Below are 21,204 nucleotides of genomic sequence, written 5' to 3'. Positions count from 1 at the left end.
GCTGTCCCTCCGTGTTTTCTGGCTGTCCCTCAGTGTTTTCTGGTTGTCCCTCAGTGTTTTCTGGCTGTCCCTCAGTGTTTTCTGGCTGTCCCTCAGTGTTTGCTGGCTGTCCCTCAGTGTTTTCTGGCTGTCCCTCCACCCCGGTGTGGAGGATGTGCCCAGTCAGGGAGTTAACTGTTGATCAATGTCAGTTTTGAGCATTTAGAATATTTTGGTCCCAGCCTGCATGGATCTTTGTTCCCCAGGATGGACGAACAGCTCAACAATGAGAAGTGCTGCTAGCTGGAATCTCTTCCATAGAGCCAGTACAATATAGAGAGGCCCCTGGTAGAGAGGTGGAGAGGCCCCTGGTAGAGAGGTGGAGAGGCCCCTGGTAGAGAGGTGGAGAGTTCCCTGGTAGAGAGGTGGAGAGGCCACTGGTAGAGAGGTGGAGAGGCCGGTTATGAGGCTCGCAGGGGGAGAGATTAGATGTTTTCTCCCTTGAAGGGACAGGTTACCAGGGCTATAATGAGACAGGTTCCCTGGGCTATAATGGGATGGGTTACCAGGGCTATAATGGGACAGGTTCCCAGGGCTATAGTGGGACAGGTTACCCAGGCTATAGTGGGACAGGTTACCAGGGCTATAATGGGACGGGTTGCCAGGGCTATAATGGGACAGGTTACCTGGGCCATAATGGGACAGGTTACCAGGGCTATAATGGGACAGGTTGCCAGGGCTATAATGGGACAGGTTACCAGGGCTATAGTGGGACAGGTTACCAGGGCTATAATGGGACAGGTTACCGGGGCTATAACGGGACAGGTTACCGGGCCTATAATGGGACAGGTTGCCAGGGCTATAATGGGACAGGTTACCAGGGCTATAGTGGGACAGGTTACCAGGGCTATAATGGGACAGGTTACCAGGGCTATAATGGGACAGGTTACCAGGGCTATAATGGGACAGGTTACCGGGCCTATAATGGGACATGTTACCGGGGCAGGTTACCAGGGCTATAATGGGACAGGTTACCAGGACTATAGTGGGACCAGTCAATACATCACACACCTGACCTCTCCTCAATACATCACACACCTGACCTCTCCTCAGTACCAGTCAATACATCACACACCTGACCTCTCCTCAGTACCAGTCAATACATCACACACCTGACCTCTCCTCAGTACCAGTCAATACATCACACACCTGACCTCTCCTCAGTACCAGTCAATACATAACACACCTGACCTCTCCTCAATACCAGTCAATACATCACACACCTGACCTCTCCTCAGTACCAGTCAATACATAACACACCTGACCTCTCCTCAGTACCAGTCAATACATCTCACACCTGACCTCTCCTCAGTAACAGTCAATACATCTCACACCTGACCTCTCCTCAGTACCAGTCAATACATCTCACACCTGACCTCTCCTCACCATAAGCATCCACAGGCGTAGCAACAACAGAGGATAAGGGGGACCTGTCCCCCACAAATATTCAAAACACTCAACTCAACTGTCCAAAGTTAACAGCAAACTAGCAAGAGAAGAGACAATCGTGTTCGGGTCAGTGTAGTGATGTGTTGGGGTCAGTGTAGTGATGTGTTGGGGTCAGTGCAGTGTTGGGGTCAGTAAAGTGTTGGGACCAGTGTCGTGTAGTGTTGGGGTTATTGTAGTGTTGTGTTGGGGTCAGTGTAGTGTTGGGGTCAGTGTAGTGTTGGGGTCAGTGTAGCGTAGTGTTGGGGTCAGTGTGGTGTTGGGGTCAGTGTAGTGTTGGGGTCAGTGTAGTGTTGTGTTGGGGTCAGTGTAGTGTAGTGTTGGGGTCAGTGTAGTGTAGTGTTGGGGTCAGTATAATGTAGTGTTGGGGTCAGTGTAGTGTTGGGGTCAGTGTAGTGTAGTGTTGGGGTCAGTATAATGTAGTGTTGGAGTCAGTGTAGTGTAGTATTGGGGTCAGTGTAGTATTGGGGTCAGTGTTGTGTTGGGGTCAGTGTAGTGTTGTGTTGGGGTCAGTGTAGTGTAGTGTTGGGGTCAGTGTAGTGTTGTGTTGAAGTCAGTATAGTGTTGGGGTCAGTGTAGTGTGGTGTTGGGGTCAGTCTAGTGTAGTGTTGGGGTCAGTGTAGTGTTGTGTTGGGGTCAGTGTAGTGTTGTGTTGGGGTCAGTGTAGTGTAGTGTTGGGGTCAGTGTAATGTTGGGGTCAGTGTAAAGTTGGGTTTAGTGTAGTGTAGTATTGGGGTCAGTGTAGTGTAGTATTGGGGTCAGTGTAGTGTAGTGTTGGGGTCATTGTAGTGTAGTGTTGGGGTCAGTGTAATGTTGGGGTCAGTGTAAAGTTGGGTTTAGTGTAATGTTGTGTTGGGGTCAGTGTAGTGTAGTATTGGGGTCAGTGTAGTGTAGTGTTGGGGTCAGTGTAGTGTAGTGTTGGTGTCAGTGTAGTGTTGGGGTCAGTGTAGTGTTGGGGTAGTGTAGTGTAGTGTTGGGGTCAGTGTAGTGTTGTGTTGGGGATAGTGTAGTGTTGGGGTCATTGTAGTGTTGGGTTGGGGTCAGTGTAGTGTAGTGTTGGGGTCAGTATAATGTAGTGTTGGGGTCAGTGTAGTGTTGGGGTCAGTGTAGTGTAGTGTTGGGGTCAGTGTAGTGTAGTGTTGGGGTCAGTGTAGTGTTGTGTTGGGGATAGTGTTGTGTTGGGGTCAGTGTAGTATAGTGTTGGTCATTGTAGTGTTGTGTTGGGGTCAGTGTAGTGTAGTATTGGGGTCAGTGTAGTATTGGGGTCAGTGTTGTGTTGGGGTCAGTGTAGTGTTGTGTTGGGGTCAGTGTAGTGTAGTGTTGGGGTCAGTGTAGTGTTGTGTTGAAGTCAGTATAGTGTTGGAGTCAGTGTTATGTAGTGTTGGGGTCAGTGTTATGTAGTGTTGGGGTCAGTGTAGTGTAGTGTTGGGGTCAGTGTAGTGGAGTGTAGTTATTATTTACCAAGGTCTCCCTGGCAAATGTCTGTCCTGCTGGCTCCGCCCACAATGAACTGAGGGTTCTCACAGATCTCCTGAAGACACACAGAAACAGATAGACATGTGGATTAGCTGACTGGAAGGATATATATTGAAGACACACAGAAACAGACAGACATGTGGATTAGCTGACCAGGGGGATATATATTGAAGACACACAGAAACAGACAGACATGTGGATTAGCTGACTAGGGGGATATATATTGAAGACCCACAGAAACAGACAGACATGTGGATTAGCTGACTAGGGGGATATATATTGAAGACACACAGAAACAGACAGACATGTGGATTAGCTGACTAGGGGGATATATATTGAAGACACACAGAAACAGACAGACATGTGGATTAGCTGACTGGGAGGATGCAGTTGAAGTCAGAAGTTTACATACACTTAGGTTGGAGTCATTAAAACTCATTATTCAACCACTCCACAAAATTTTTGTTTAACAAACTATAGTTTTGGCAAGTCGGTTAGGACATCTACTTTGTGCATGACACAAGTAATTTTTCCAACAATTGTTTACAGACAGATTATTTCACTTATAATTAGCTGTATCACAATTCCAGTGGGTCAGAAGTTTACATACACTAAGTTGACTGTGCCTTTAAACAGCCTGGAAAATTCCAGAAAATGATGTTTCTGATAGGCTAATTGACATCATTTGAGTCAATTGGAGGTGTACCTGTGGATATATTTCAAGGCCTACCTTCAAACTCAGTGCCTCTTTGCTTGACAAAATGGGAAAATCAAAAGAAATCAGCCAAGACCCCAGAAAAACAATTGTAGATCTCCACAGGTCTGGTTCATCCTTGGGTGTAATTTCCAAACGCCTAAAGGTACCACGTTCATCTTTACAAACAATAGTACACAAGTATAAACATCATGGGACCACGCAGCCATCATACCGATCAGGAAGGAGAAGCGTTCCGTCTCCTAGAGATGAACGTACTTTGGTGCGAAAAGTGCAAATCAATCCCAGAACAGCAGTAGAGGACCTTGTGAAGATGCTGGAGGAAACAGGTACAAAACTATCTATATCCACAGTAAAACGAGTCCTATATCGACATAACCTGAATGCCCGCTCAGCAAGGAAGGAGCCACTGCTCCAAAACCACCATAAAAAAGCTAGACTACGGTTTGCAACTGCACATGGGGACAAAGATCGTACTTTTTGGAGAAATGTCTTCCGGTCTGATGAAACAAAAATAGAACTGTTTGGCCATAATGGCCATAGTTATGTTTGGAGGAAAAAGGGGGAGGCTTGCAAGCCGAAGAACACCATCCCAACCTTGAAGCACGGGGGTGGCAGCATCATGTTGTGGTGGTGCTTTGCTGCAGGAGGGTCTGGTGCACTTCACAAACTAGATGGCATCATGAGGGAAGAAAATTATGTGGATATATTGAAGCAACATCTGAAGACATCGTCAGGAAGTTAAAGCTTGGTCGCAAATGTCTTCCAAATGGACAATGACCCCAAGTATACTTCCAAAGTTGTGGCAAAATGGCTTAAGGACAACAAAGTCAAGGTATTGGAGTGGCCATCACAAAGCCCTGACCTCAAACCTATAGAAAATTTGCGGGCAGAACTGAAAAAGCGTGTGTGAGCAAGCAGGCCTACAAACCTGACTCAGTTACACCAGCTCTGTCAGGAGGAATGGGTCAAAATTCACCCAACCTATTGTGGGAAGCTTGTGGAAGGCTACCCAAAACATTTGACCAAAGTTAAACAATTTAAAGGCAATGCTACCAAATACTAATACTAATGAGTGTATGTAAAATTCTGACCCACTGGGAATGTGATGAAAGAAATAAAAGCTGAAATAAATCATTCTCTCAACTATTATTCTAACATTTCACATTCTTAAAATAAAGTGGTGATCCTAACTGACCTGAGACAGGGAATTTTTTCTAGGATTAAACGTCAAGAATTGTGGAAAAACTGAGTTTAAATGTATTTGGCTAAAGTGTATGTAAACTTCTGACTTCAACTGTATATCTGTCACTTTAGGTTTGCATGTATTCTAAACTAGTTCACTGCTGTGAAATAGTGGCCCATTACAGTGAATAACAACAGTATGGAGCTGATGAAGCACTTTCATTGTTTGGAAATAGAAGGAACGTACTGGCAAACACTATGCCAATACTCACATAGAAACACAGACACGTGGATGAGTTAACATGTGATCTAGCTGGGTGGTTCCAGCTCGAGAATGCTGATTGGGCTGACAGCTGTGGTATATCGGAGTGTATACCACGGGTACGACAAAATATTAGATTTTTGCTGCTCTAATTACGTTGATAACCAGTTTATAGTAGCAATGAGGCGCCTCGGGGGTTGTGGTATACGGCCAATATACCACGGCTAAGGGCTGTGTCCAGGTGTTGCGTCGTGCATAAGAACAACACTTAGCCTTATTGCTTAAATATTCTATACTGAACAAAAAATAAAACCGCAACATACAACAATTTCAATGATTTTACTGTTTCATATGAAGTAATGAGTCAATTGAAATAAATTCATTAGGCCCTAATCTATGGATTTCACATGACTTGGTAGGGGCGCAGCCATGGGTGGGCCTGAGCGGGCATAGGCCCACCCACTTGGTCCCTGGTTCGAGCCCAGGTTGGGGCGAGGAGAGGGACGAAAGCTATACTGTTACACATGCAGACTCAATTAGCCAACTAGCTTCTCTCGGTTTGATGCAGTCAAGACAGCTACTAGTAATCCTAAACTCAGCAAAAAAAGAAATGTCCTCTCACTGTCAACTGCGTTTATTTTCAGCAAACTTAACATGTGTAAATATTTGTATGAACATAACAAGATTCAACAACTGAGACATAAACTGAACAAGTTCCACGGACATGTGACTAACAGAATGGAATAATGTGCCCCTGAACAAAGGGGGGGTGGGGGGGGGGGGATCAAAATCAAAAGTAACAGTCAGTATCTGGTGTGGCCACCAGCTGCATTAAGTACTGCAGTGCATCTCCTCCTCATGGACTGCACCAGATTTGCCAGTTCTTGCTGTGAGATGTTACCCCACTCTTCCACCAAGACACCTGCAAGTTCCTGGACATTTCTGCGAGGAATGGCCCTAGACAATGGCCCTAGACAATGGCCCTAGCCAATGGCCCTAGACAATGCCAGGAACATTGTGAATTATCTCACAGAAACTGGACTTGGGCCACAAATAGTGTGCTTTTGATTTTGCGTATTTTGCCAAATAAACAGAAATTCACTTCAGTAGCTGTTATTAAATGTAATTTTTACGTTGTACTGTATCCGAACAGTAACCCCAAAACCGCAGTACATACCGAACAGTGGGTTTGGTGAACTGTTACTCCCCTATACCCATTCATTACCTTGCATAGTTTTGTTTAACCAACCAAAGTCACATACTGCTACATTCAGCCTTTTCTAACCTAAAGCAAATGTAACCCATGCTAATCACCTCAAAGTACATTCGCATCCAGGGAATAAGATACACAATCCACTTCAGAGACGTCGGACCTGTTTCCATCTTACTTTAACCATATGATTCAGAACCATTTCTAACCAAATGATTCAGAACCATTTCTAACCATTCTATAACCATATGATTCAGAACCATTTCTAACCATTCTGATACATCCATATTTTAAGCAGCCATAACAACAGTTATTCTAGCCCATAATGCTAAACACTTAGATCCAGATAAGATTATTCAAAATCTGTGAGAAATATTTGTTTTGCCATCATGTAACCCTTTCAAAAGCATCCTGAAACATCCTTGTTGTTGACTTGGTATTGTAGGACATCATCCCACCTCCCACATGCATTTCCATTCCTTCCCCCTCTTTATTGAATCATCTTCTTCTCCTGTATGTCCCCCCCCCCCCCCCCTCCTAACTTGGGTCTCCTCCAGATCCACCCCCCCCCCCCCCCCTCTCCTACCTTGGGTCTCCTCCAGATCCACCCCCCCCCCCCCCCCCCCCCCCTCCTACCTTGGGTCTTCTCCAGATCCACCCCACTACCCCCCTCTCCTCTCCTATCTTGGGTCTCCTCCAGATCCACCCCACTACCCCCCTCTCCTCTCCTACCTTGGGTCTCCTCCAGATCCACCCCCTCCCCCCTCCTCTCCTACCTTGGGTCTCCTCCAGATCCACCCCCCCTCCTCCCTCCTACCTTGGGTCTCCTCCAGATCCCCCCCTCCTCCTCTCCTACCTTGGGTCTCCTCCAGACGATGTTCTTGACCTTGTTGGACTTGTGTCCCAGCTCCTTGTACCCCAGAGACTCCACGGAGGCTGGGAAGGTGTCATCCTCAAACAGGCACTTCTTGGTGAGGCACTCTTGTTTGAGTGCGGTAAAGTCCTGCCCGCTGAAGCGCAGGGGCTTGCTGAGGGATCCTTCTCCATCTCTTCTCTCTCTCTCCCGGATCAGCCGGTCACAGAAGAAGCCGGACGGTGTATAGGGCATTCTGGATTATTATTTTTTAAACTGCTGGCTTTTGCCACTTCCACTAAAGTCTTTACAAGCCTAAAAAGCTAACCTCTGATTGGCTGTGTCGTTGTATGACGTCCCCCTCTCTCTTGGTCATAGAGTAGACTCTAAAGGCATGCCGGGGCGAACAAGACTCCACATGCATTCACATTCACCTGCATTAACACACACATACTGACACACACACACACACACTGACACACACACACACACACTGACACACATGCGCTCACACGCAGACACACACACACACACACACACATGCGCTCACATGCAGACACACACACACACACACACTGACGCACATGCGCTCACATGCAGACACATACACACACACACTGATGCACGCACGCACACACACACACACACACACACGCTCTCACACACACACAAATGTTGTCTATTTGTTGCATTCCCATTGGTCCCTGAACAATGCCCCCCAACGTTCCTTAGCAGTGGTCATTTCAGTGGCGTTATTGTGTTGCCACACAAAGGGAGTGGGGATGGGGGGTGTACCGGGCCGCGCCACCGCCCATGTAAACAGTGGTCAGTAGATGGTCTGCCTCTGCAGAAGGCATTCAGTCCATTTAGCCCTATTCCATTCTCTCCATGGAGCTCAGTATCCAGCGGTCTCAGCACATCTCCACTACAGCAGCAGGCCGAGCTCTCTCTGTGGTAAACTAGCTAGCGAGGTGAGGGGGGGAACTCCCAGCACCCCTTTAATCAGTCAGGTACGTTTTAATCAAAGGGGGACACCCCCTAATGATATACACAGGGATCTTAGGTTCTACATGCACAAAGCATAGTTCTGGAGATATTGAGCATCAAAAATGGTTTTCACATCCCAGATTTCAGAATTATTATTTTTTGAAGTGAATTGTTCTTTCATAACTCATTAAGGAACGTCACCTCAAAGGTGCCATTTAGGATTTCAGTTGTATTAGTTTTCACAGATAGATGGAACCCTGTGGCTCTGAAATGTCAATCTGTGTTCAGCCATAAAGGTTCAACCTGGAACAGAACGGTACAATGATTTGGATAGAAAAGGACATTTAATGATTTTAAATAAAGAGAATTACACTTCCTTTCTATTCACGTCATCAAATATATTAATTCATGTTCGTCACACATTTGTTAAAGCGATAGTTCCCTAAAATTACAAATACTAAATAAATAACTATCCTATGGATAACTAGCATCTGTCATGACTTCCGCCGGAGTCGGCTCCTCTCCTTGTTCGGGCGGCGTCACCGGCTTTCTAGTCATTTGCCGCTCCAATTTTCATGTATCCATTTGTTTTGTCTTGTTCATTCCCCTAAATAAAGTGTGCGCCTGTTCACAAATCTCTGCTCTCCTTCACCTGACTTCGCTACAAGTACGCACACAGCTGACAGCATCATTGCTAAAGCTTTGTTCTGGATGAGTAAACTATTTTTTTTTTTTCCTGGTCTCTGACACCCAAAGTAACTAAACTACTTGCTAGTTATCAATAAAATGTGTTAAGTTTTAAAAAAATTGCTAAATACTCCTCCCATGAAGGTTTTCGTATTGATATGGAACAAGACAAACAGCCATGCCTCTCCTAAGGGCCTTAAACATGCTTTAATATTTTTTATTTATTTATCTGTATTTATTTGTTTTTAACCATAAAGAACTTACATTATGGCCATTCTTCTGAAAAAAATAAAAACGGTGAAAAAATATTAAAGTAACTGAAAAAAGAGGACCAGGACCTAAAGATATGAATAATCAAGGACTTGGGACTTGAGGTTCATTGTAGAGTTTTGAGATAATTCGTATTTTACAAGTCCCAGATGTCAGAACTGTTTTGTGCTGTCTTCCTCTTTTCATGACTCAATAAGTAAATCCTTACATACAGTTATTTTTGATTGTGTCACGGATTCCTCCGGAACTTTCATTGCGCACACGCGGCGCCTATTCCCAGTGATTGGTAATTGTATAAGTGTGCAACTTGGTTCACCGTTGATGCGTTCGATTGTTGTTACACTGTCCGTTGGGGGCGTGTGAGCACCTGTGTGTTTTGGGCTTTCGTGCCATTTGTGGATTATGCTTTCATGTTTCCGTGTAACGAGATTCGTCTTCCTCTGACGAGGAGTATGAAGGATCGGACCAATATGCAGCGTGATACGTGTCCATGTTGAACACAAAAAAACCTAAATAACAAGGAGAACGAACGAAAACGAAACCGTTCTGTCTGGTGAAGACACAGAGACAGAAAAACAATCACCCACAACTAAAATGGGGAAACCCAGGCTACCTAAGTATGATTCTCAATCAGAGACAACGAACGACACCTGCCTCCGATTGAGAACCATACTAGGCCAAACACATAAACACAACATAGAAAAAATAACATAGACTACCCAGCCCAACTCATGCCCTGACCAAACTAACACAAAGACATAATAAAGGAACTGAGGTCATAATGTGTTTGCATGTTTCCTCCTCCATGTATATCTCACTAGGTCAGGATATTAAACCTCCTCCATGTATATCTCACTAGGTCAGGATATTAAACCTCCTCCATGTATATCTCACTAGGTCAGGATATTAAACCTCCTCCATGTATATCTCACTAGGTCAGGATATTAAACCTCCTCCATGTATATCTCACTAGGTCAGGATATTAAACCTCCTCCATGTATATCTCACTAGGTCAGGATATTAAACCTCCTCCATGTATATCTCACTAGGTCAGGATATTAAACCTCCTCCATGTATATCTCACTAGGTCAGGATATTAAACCTCCTCCATGTATATCTCACTAGGTCAGGATATTAAACCTCCTCCATGTATATCTCACTAGGTCAGGATATTAAACCTCCTCCATGTATATCTCACTAGGTCAGGATATTAAACCTCCTCCATGTATATCTCACTAGGTCAGGATATTAAACCTCCTCCATGTATATCTCACTAGGTCAGGGTATTAAACCTCCATGTATATCTCACTAGGTCAGGGTATTAAACCTCCATGTATATCTCACCAGGTCAGGGTATTAAACCTTCATGTATATCTCACCAGGTCAGGATATTAAACCTCCTCCATGTATATCTCACTAGGTCAGGATATTAAACCTCCTCCATGTATATCTCACTAGGTCAGGATATTAAACCTCCTCCATGTATATCTCACTAGGTCAGGATATTAAACCTCCTCCATGTATATCTCACTAGGTCAGGATATTAAACCTCCTCCATGTATATCTCACTAGGTCAGGATATTAAACCTCCTCCATGTATATCTCACTAGGTCAGGGTATTAAACCTCCATGTATATCTCACTAGGTCAGGGTATTAAACCTCCATGTATATCTCACCAGGTCAGGGTATTAAACCTTCATGTATATCTCACCAGGTCAGGATATTAAACCTCCTCCATGTATATCTCACTAGGTCAGGATATTAAACCTCCTCCATGTATATCTCACTAGGTCAGGATATTAAACTTTCCCCATGTATATCTCACTAGGTCAGGGTATTAAACCTCCTCCATGTATATCTCACTAGGTCAGGATATTAAACCTCCTCCATGTATATCTCACTAGGTCAGGGTCTTAAACCTCCTCCATGTATATCTCTCTAGGTCAGGATATTAAACCTCCATGTATATCTCACTAGGTCAGGGTATTTAAGTCTCCATATATCCACATATTCCAATATATCCATGACATTCATGATTTCCTTAAGTGCCTGAGGGTGATAGTTTGTAGTGTGATTTCCTTTCCGGTCCATAGAGGTATTTAAAACCGTATTAAAATCTCCCACCATAATAATAGAGTCTAGTGTTGCTCGCAGAGTTGATCAATTCTTATATATATTGTCAAAGAAGTGTGGATCATCATCATTTGGACCTTATAGATTAATGAGCCATGTCTGTTTATGGTCCAATAACATATTTAAAATCATCCATCTACGTTGATCTGTTTGGACAATTTGCACATTTGGATCAAAATTACTGTTAATTAATATTATCACCTCTTTTTAATTTTCTTTGTCCATGGGAGTAATATATCCCCCCCCCCCAGTCCTTTTTCCACAAAACTTCATCTAAAACTGTTGAATGAGTTTCCTGTAAACAATATACATTATATTCCTTCTCTTATAGCCTGGTAAATACAATATATATTATATTCCTTCTCTTATAGCCTGGTAAATACAATATACATTATATTCCTTCTCTTATAGCCTGGTAAATACAATATATATTATATTCCTTCTCTTATAGCCTGGTAAATACAATATATATTATATTCCTTCTCTTATAGCCTGGTAAATACAATATATATTATATTCCTTCTCTTATAGCCTGGTAAATACAATATATATTATATTCCTTCTCTTATAGCCTGGTAAATACAATATATATTATATTCCTTCTCTTATAGCCTGGTAAATACAATAGATATTATATTCCTTCTCTTATAGCCTGGTAAATACAATATATATTATATTCCTTCTCTTATAGCCTGGTAAATACAATATATATTATATTCCTTCTCTTATAGCCTGGTAAATACAATATATATTATATTCCTTCTCTTATAGCCTGGTAAATACAATATATATTATATTCCTTCTCTTATAGCCTGGTAAATACAATATATATTATATTCCTTCTCTTATAGCCTGGTAAATACAATATATATTATATTCCTTCTCTTATAGCCTGGTAAATACAATATATATTATATTCCTTCTCTTATAGCCTGGTAAATACAATATATATTATATTCCTTCTCTTATAGCCTGGTAAATACAATAGATATTATATTCCTTCTCTTATAGCCTGGTAAATACAATAGATATTATATTCCTTCTCTTATAGCCTGGTAAATACAATATATATTATATTCCTTCTCTTATAGCCTGGTAAATACAATATATATTGTATTCCTTCTCTTATAGCCTGGTAAATACAATATATATTATATTCCTTCTCTTATAGCCTGGTAAATACAATATATATTATATTCCTTCTCTTATAGCCTGGTAAATACAATATATATTATATTCCTTCTCTTATAGCCTGGTAAATACAATAGATATTATATTCCTTCTCTTATAGCCTGGTAAATACAATAGATATTATATTCCTTCTCTTATAGCCTGGTAAATACAATATATATTATATTCCTTCTCTTATAGCCTGGTAAATACAATATATATTATATTCCTTCTCTTATAGCCTGGTAAATACAATATATATTATATTCCTTCTCTTATAGCCTGGTAAATACAATATATATTATATTCCTTCTCTTATAGCCTGGTAAATACAATATATATTATATTCCTTCTCTTATAGCCTGGTAAATACTGATTGTCTTTTCTTATTATCTGCTAAGCCATTACAATTATAACTGGCTATATTTATTTCACCAACTTTCAATTCTATTCATCATAATATATGTTTGTAAACGTACCATTATAAAGTAACATGATGATGGAGTGTCTATATAGCTGTACCATGATATTTGCATTGCTACTAAGTAAACCAGGACCCATCCTTCGAAAAGAGCACACAGTGTCATTTACAGAACAGAAGTAGATCAAAAGCATTTCCATCGCCCTCACCTCAATGTGTATTATACAGTGCCTTGCGAAAGTATTCGGCCCCCTTGAACTTTGCGACCTTTTGCCACATTTCAGGCTTCAAACATAAAGATATAAAACTGTATTTTTTTGTGAAGAATCAACAACAAGTGGGACACAATCATGAAGTGGAACAACATTTATTGGATATTACAAACTTTTTTAGCAAATCAAAAACTGAAAAATTGGGCGTGCAAAATTATTCAGCCCCCTTAAGTTAATACTTTGTAGCGCCACCTTTTGCTGCGATTACAGCTGTAAGTCGCTTGGGGTATGTCTCTATTACTTTTGCACATCGAGAGACTGACATTTTTTCACAAATTTTCCTTGCAAAACAGCTCGAGCTCAGTGAGGTTGGATGGAGAGCATTTGTGAACAGCAGTTTTCAGTTCTTTCCACAGATTCTCGATTGGATTCAGGTCTGGACTTTGACTTGGCCATTCTAACACCTGGATATGTTTATTTTTGAACCATTCCATTGTAGATTTTGCTTTATGTTTTGGATCATTGTCTTGTTGGAAGACAAATCTCCGTCCCAGTCTCAGGTCTTTTGCAGACTCCATCAGGTTTTCTTCCAGAATGGTCCTGTATTTGGCTCCATCCATCTTCCCATCAATTTTAACCATCTTCCCTGTCCCTGCTGAAGAAAAGCAGGCCCAAACCATGATGCTGCCACCACCATGTTTGACAGTGGGGATGGTGTGTTCAGCTGTGTTGCTTTTACGCCAAACATAACGTTTTGCATTGTTGCCAAAAAGTTCAATTTTGGTTTCTTCTGACCAGAGCACCTTCTTCCACATGTTTGGTGTGTCTCCCAGGTGGCTTGTGGCAAACTTTAAACTACACTTTTTATGGATATCTTTAAGAAATGGCTTTCTTCTTGCCACTCCTCCATAAAGGCCAGATTTGTGCAATATACGACTGATTGTTGTCCTATGGACAGAGTCTCCCACCTCAGCTGTAGATCTCTGCAGTTCATCCAGAGTGATCATGGGCCTCTTGGCTGCATCTCTGATCAGTCTTCTCCTTGTATGAGCTGAAAGTTTAGAGGGACGGCCAGGTCTTGCTAGATTTGCAGTGGTCTGATACTCCTTCCATTTCAATATTATCGCTTGCACAGTGCTCCTTGGGATGTTTAAAGCTTGGGAAATCTTTTTGTATCCAAATCCGGCGTTAAACTTCTTCACAACAGTATCTCGGACCTGCCTGGTGTGTTCCTTGTTCTTCATGATGCTCTCTGCACTTTTGACGGACCTCTGAGACTATCACAGTGCAGGTGCATTTATACGGAGACTTGATTACACACAGGTGGATTGTATTTATCATCATTAGTCATTTAGGTCAACATTGGATCATTCAGAGATCCTCACTGAACTTCTGGAGAGAGTTTGCTGCACTGAAAGTAAAGGGGCTGAATAATTTTGCACGCCCAATTTTTTAGTTTTTGATTTGTTAAAAAAGTTTGAAATATCCAATAAATGTCGTTCCACTTCATGATTGTGTCCCACTTGTTGTTGATTCTTCACAAAAAAATACAGTTTTGTATCTTTATGTTTGAAGCCTGAAATGTGGCAAAAGGTCGCAAAGTTCAAGGGGGCCGAATACTTTCGCAAGGCACTGTATATAGCCATTAAACAATCATTTTAATATATATATTTTTTAAATCTTATTTTCCGTAATTAGCTATTCACATTTGTAATAATGGTGGCAGTCTATGCAGAGGATTTTTACCTCTCATCAAATCAAATCAAATGTATTTATATAGCCCTTCTTACATCAGCTGATATCTCAAAGTGCTGTACAGAAACCCAGCCTAAAACCCCAAACAGCAAGCAATGCAGGTGTAGAAGCACGGTGGCTAGGAAAAACTCCCTAGAAAGGCCAAAACCTAGGAAGAAACCTAGAGAGGAACCAGGCTATGAGGGGTGGCCAGTCCTCTTCTGGCTGTGCCGGGTGGAGATTATAACAGAACATGGCCAAGATGTTCATAAATGACCAGAATGGTCAAATAATAGTAATCACAGTGAACAGGTCAGGGTTCCATAGCCGCAGGCAGAACAGTTGAAACTGGAGAAGCAGCAAAACCAGGTGGACTGGAGACAACAAGGAGTCATCATGCCAGGTATTCCTGAGGCATGGTCCTAGGTCTTAGGTCCTCCGAGAGAGAGAAAGAAAGAAAGAAAGAGAGAATTAGAGAGAGCATACTTAAATTCACACAGGACACCGGATAAGACAGGAGAAATACTCCAGATATAACAGACTGACTCAAGCCCCCCAACACATAAACTACTGCAGCATGAATACTGGAGGCTGAGACAGGAGGGGTCAGGAGACACTGTGGCCCCATCCGATGATACAGCCGGACAGGGCCAAACAGGCAGGATATAACCCCACCCACTTTGCCAAAGCACACCACTAGAGGGATATCTTCAACCACCAACTTACCATCCTGAGACAAGGCTGAGTATAGCCCACAAAGATCTCCGCCATGGCACAACCCAAGGGGGGGCGCCAACCCAGACAGGATGACCACATCAGTGAATCAACCCACTCAAGTGACGCACCCCTCCTAGGGACGGCAAGGAAGAGCACCAGTAAGCCAGTGACTCAGCCCCTGTGATAGGGTTAGAGGCAGAGAATCCCAGTGGAGAGAGGGGAACCGGCTAGGCAGAGACAGCAAGGGTGGTTCGTTGCTCCAGAGCCTTTCCGTTCACCTTCACACTCCTGGGCCAGACTACACTCAATCATAGGACCTACTGAAGAGATGAGTCTTCAATAGAGACTTAAAGGTTGTGACCGAGTCTGCGTCTCTCACATGGGTAGGCAGACCATTCCATAAAAATGGAGCTCTATAGGAGAAAGCCCTGCCTCCAGCTGTTTGCTTAGAAATTCTAGGGACAATTAGGAGGCCTGCGTCTTGTGACCGTAGCGTACGTGTAGGTATGTACGGCAGGACAAAATCAGAAAGATAGGTAGGAGCAAGCCCATGTAATGCTTTGTAGGTTAGCAGTAAAACCTTGAAATCAGCCCTTGCTTTGACAGGAAGCCAGTGTAGGGAGGCTAGCACTGGAGTAATATGATCAAATTTTTTGGTTCTAGTCAAGATTCTAGCAGCCGTGTTTAGCACTAACTGAAGTTGTGCTTTATCAGGGTAGCCGGAAAGTAGAGCATTGCAGTAGTCTAACCTAGAAGTAACAAAAGCATGGATTCATTTTTCTGCATCAATTTTGGACAGAAAATCTCTGATTTTTGCAATGTTACGTAGATGGAAAAAAGCTGTCCTTGAAACAGTCTTGATATGTTCAGTGTTGCCAATACCAAAATGACATTATGGCAAGCAATTGTTAATTTAGCAAGCAATTATTATTTTAGCAAGCAATTATTATTTTAGCAAACAATTATTATGATTCATCCTATGTTGTCCCTAACATATTTTACTCCCTCGCAACAGTAAGCTATAGACCCAATACATTACCACCACATATTGGCTTTGCTTGAATGTACCTGCCAATGCATTGTTGTTCGGGACATTTAAAAAAAATAAAATTAAACATTTGAGGTAGGCTACATGATCACACCAATAATCGATCAATTGTTGTATTACTTGTGAGGCACAGCTGAGTGAGAACACAGTACATTTAAATCATTTGCTTTTTATTTTACTGGGCTGCTGGTTCCTGCATCGGATGGTCAGTCTCAGTGGAGCGAGAGAGCAGCAGACTGAGGGTCAGTCTCATCAGAGGGAGAGAGCAGCAGACTGAGGGTCAGTCTCATCAGAGGGAGAGAGCAGCAGACTGAGGGTCAGTCTCTGCAGAGGGAGAGGGCAGCAGACTGAGGGGTCAGTCTCTGCAGAGGGAGAGAGCAGCAGACTGAGGGTCAGTCTCATCAGAAGGAGAGAGCAGCAGACTGAGGGTCAGTCTCATCAGAGGGAGAGAGCAGCAGCCTGAGGGTCAGTCTCTGCAGAGGGAGAGGGCAGCAGACTGAGGGTCAGTCTCTGCAGAGGGAGAGAGCAGCAGACTGAGGGTCAGTCTCAGCAGAGGGAGAGAGCAGCAGACTGAGGGTCAGTCTCAGCAGAGGGAGAGAGCAGCAGACTGAGGGTCAGTCTCTGCAGAGGGAGAGAGCAGCAGACTGAGGGTCCGTCTCAGCAGAGGGAGAGAGCAGCAGACTGAGGGTCAGTCTCAGTGGAGGGAGAGCAGCAGACTGAGGGTCAGTCTCAGCAGAGGGAGAGAGCAGCAGACTGAGGGTCAGTCTGCCATCGACCGGTTGGTGACCACTGACCTTAGATGATCAGGACAGTATTTGTCTGAAGAGGTGAAGTATGGCGATGAGCTATACACGACTGTACTTCTGATTCTAATTCTCAAGAGGAAAGGTAAAACCCTCAGCCGTGAGGTTACTGAGGAGGACCAACAGTGGCAGGCGGGGGGTCTGAAAGGGACTGGCATGCAGGGATGGAACATAAGGATTTTGGGCAGTGCCCAGCAGACCCCGGTTTTTACATTCAGGTCCTACATCTGTGGCCTGCAATGTTTGAAAAGGCAAAATTTCACTGCTGTGTCAGGCTAGTTTGGCACATTTTCTATGATTAATTTCACTGCTGGGTCAGACTAGTTTAGCACATTGAGGCATGACAAAGAATTACCTTGGTGTACATTTATACATATTTTTTTTATTTTATTCCAAGAATAGAATCAGTGGTTCAATAATGTAAATGACCATTATTCCGAGATCCCAGAATGTAACTTTAAACTGCTGTCCTACTGTAGGTCTACCCATCAATTTAAAAAAATCACTCAGCCCTATCCAGACCATTCACCCAGTCCAGTCACTCAGCCCTATCCAGTCTAATCACTCAGCCCTATCCAGACCATTCACCCAGTCCAGTCACTCAGCCCTATCCAGTCCAGTCACTCAGCTCTATCCAGACCATTCACCCAGTCCAGTCACTCAGCCCTATCCAGTCCAATCACTCAGCCCTATCCAGACCATTCACCCAGTCCAGTCACTCAGCCCTATCCAGTCCAGTCACTCAGCTCTATCCAGACCATTCACCCAGTCCAGTCACTCAGCCCTATCCAGTCCAGTCACTCAGCCCTATCCAGACCATTCACCCAGTCCAGTCACTCAGCCCTATCCAGTCCAGTCACTCAGCTCTATCCAGACCATTCACCCAGTCCAGTCACTCAGCCCTATCCAGTCCAATCACTCAGCCCTATCCAGACCATTCACCCAGTCCAGTCACTCAGCCATATCCAGTCACTCAGCCCTATCCAGACCATTCACCCAGTCCAGTCACTCAGCCCTATCCAGTCCAGTCACTCAGCCTTATCCAGTCCAATCACTCAGCCCCTATCCAGTCCAGTCACCCTATCCAGTCCAGTCACCCAGTCCAGTCACTTAGCCTTATCCAGTCCAATCACTCAGCCCTATCCAGACCATTCACCCAGTCCAGTCACTCAGCCCTATCCAGTCCATTCACCCAGTCCAGTCACTCAGCCCTATCCAGTCCAGTCACTCAGCCCTATCCAGACGTTCACCCAGTCCAGTCACTCAGTCCAGTCACCCAGCCCTATCCAGTCCAGTCACTCAGCCCTATCCAGACCATTCACCCAGTCCAGTCACTCAGCCCTATCCAGTCCATTCACCCAGTCCAGTCACTCAGCCCTATCCAGTCCAGTCACTCAGCCCTATCCAGACCATTCACCCAGTCCAGTCACTCAGTCCAGTCACTCAGCCCTATCCAGTCCAGTCACCCAGCCCTATCCAGACCATTCACCCAGTCCAGTCACTCAGCCCTATCCAGTCCAGTCACTCAGCCCTATCCAGTCCAGTCACCCAGTCCAGTCACTCAGCCCTATCCAGTCCAGTCACTCAGCCCTATCCAGTCCAGTCACTCAGCCCTAACCAGACCATTCACCCAGTCCAGTCACTCAGCCCTATCCAGTCCATTCACCCAGTCCAGTCACTCAGCTCTATCCAGTCCAGTCACTCAGCCCTATCCAGTCCATTCACCCAGTCCAGTCACTCAGCCCTATCCAGACCATTCACCCAGTCCAGTCACTCAGTCCAGTCACTCAGCCCTATCCAGTCCAGTCACTCAGCCCTATCCAGTCCAGTCACCCAGTCCAGTCACTCAGCCCCATCCAGTCCAGTCACCCAGTCCAGTCACTCAGCCCTATCCAGTCCAGTCACTCAGCCCTATCCAGACCATTCACCCAGTCCAGTCACTCAGTCCTATCCAGTCCAGTCACTCAGCCATATCCAGTCCAGTCACCCAGCCCAGTCACTCAGCCCTATCCAGTCCAGTCACTCAGCCCTATCCAGTCCAGTCACTCAGCCCTATCCAGTCCAGTCACTCAGCCCTATCCAGACCATTCACCCAGTCCAGTCACTCAGCCCTATCCAGTCAGGTCACTCAGTTCAGTCACTCAGCCCTATCCAGACCATTCACCCAGTCCAGTCACTTAGTCCTATCCAGTCCAGTCACCCAGTCCAGGCACTCAGCCCTATCCAGACCATTCACCCAGTCCAGTCACTTAGTCCTATCCAGACCATTCACCCAGTCCAGCCACTCAGTCTCTCTGTGTCTCTGTCTCTCTCTCTCTCTCCCTCTCTCTCTGTCTCTCGCTCTCTCTGTCTCTCTATGTCTCTCTCTCTCTATGTCTCTCTCTATCTCTCTCTCTCCCTCTCTCTCTCTCTGTCTCTCTCTATGTCTCTCTCTCTATGTCTCTCTATGTCTCTCTCTCTCTCTCTATGTCTCTCTCTCCCTCTCTCTCTCTCTGTCTCTCTCTATGTCTCTCTATGTCTCTATGTCTCTCTCTGTCTCTCTCTATGTCTCTCTCTCTCTCTCTCTATGTCTCTCTCTATGTCTCTCTCTCTCTCTGTCTGTCTCTCTATGTCTCTCTCTCTCTGTCTCTCTGTCTCTCTCTCTCTGTCTCTCTCTCTCGCTCTCTCTCTCTCTCTACAGAATACATTAGGGGAAGTTCCTTTGCTGTAGGCAACAATCCAGCTCTGCCAGGCTGCCAGATATCGGCTTTATCCCCCTCATCCTAAACGAACTCGTGTTCAACTGCTCTTTAAATCGGTTTAATTAAATGTTTACATTTGCTTCAAGTGTGGTTTTTTTTCAATTTTTTTTTTCAAAGTTGACACTTGTATGGAGTTCGACATTTCAAAAGGTAACTTGAAGCATAAAGCCCACTGCCCAGTTGGTTTTGGCTCAGTAAAACAAAGTAAAACACCAATCCCTGTCCTGATTTTAACAATGTGTGGTATGTCTGGTATTGTTTGTAGTAAATCTCGCTAATTTCCCTGGTCTGGAAACTCAGTTATATTTTCAGTATCCAAAATGTTCAAAAGTGAAAAGTAGGGCTTAGGTATGGTGTTTTGGTATGGTGTTTTGGTATGGTGTTTTGTCATTTGTCATCTGAATTTTGCTGGGCGCTATGCTGGCCCAAAGGTTCCATAGCCACAATGAAGCTAGATTATGAATCAGAATGTCATGGGAATTTTCTACCACAATTACATTGACCAGGATAACAGAGGACCTACTGCCTGATGCCCCTGGATCCGCAGATAAGATACAGAGAAAATAACACTCACCTTCCAGTCGATGTTGGCAACTTGATAGCATTGGAAATGACACCCGTCAAGTATTGGGCAAATGTCCAAATGAATGAAATGCCCTTCATTTGCATTGAGAATGTTGCTGTGATGGATGTGATCAACAAGTACAAATGTAAGCGTGGTAATGAAATAAATTACAATAGCAGTATTTTTTATAATCCAGCAGATGGCAGTAAAGCACCTTCGATAACTGAGCAGCACAAAAGATTAGGGGTCCATCAGGTTTAGGCTTGAGATCCAAAGGACTTGATTACAGACAGGTAGTCTAGTGGTCAGGACATTGGGCCAGTAAACTCAACGGTTGCTTTGGTTCGAATCCCCACGCGGACAAGGCGCTGTCAATATCCCCTTGAGCAAGTCCCCTTAACAAATTGCTCTTGTAAATTGAGCAGATTGAGTGCAATTACTCAGTGCTGAAGCCATTACAACCTCTTTACTCTGCTCACTATACTATCAACACAAAAGTGCTAAACTACATGTAAAATATGTCGCCAGA

At 44.0% G+C, this 21,204-nt stretch overlaps 1 protein-coding gene across 1 annotated transcript in view; it reads right to left on the bottom strand.

Annotated features, from left to right (window-relative positions):
• The window catches only part of LOC139383298 (calpain-3-like), a 45,713-nt gene extending 38,272 nt beyond the window's left edge, over positions 1-7,441 (bottom strand). Inside the window, exons 1-2 of the mRNA XM_071127762.1 lie at positions 7,190-7,441; positions 2,947-3,016 (exon numbers count right to left, since the gene is read on the bottom strand). Coding sequence (XP_070983863.1) covers positions 2,947-3,016; positions 7,190-7,441 — 322 coding nt within the window. The remainder of the gene's footprint in view (positions 1-2,946; positions 3,017-7,189) is intronic.
• Positions 7,442-21,204: the final 13,763 nt, after the last annotated feature.

The sequence above is a fragment of the Oncorhynchus clarkii genome, chromosome 25 (genome assembly GCF_045791955.1).
Source record: "Oncorhynchus clarkii lewisi isolate Uvic-CL-2024 chromosome 25, UVic_Ocla_1.0, whole genome shotgun sequence".
NCBI lineage: Eukaryota > Metazoa > Chordata > Actinopteri > Salmoniformes > Salmonidae > Oncorhynchus > Oncorhynchus clarkii.
Note: the sequence above shows the minus strand (reverse complement) of the source record. Positions and strands in the feature narration are given on the sequence as shown.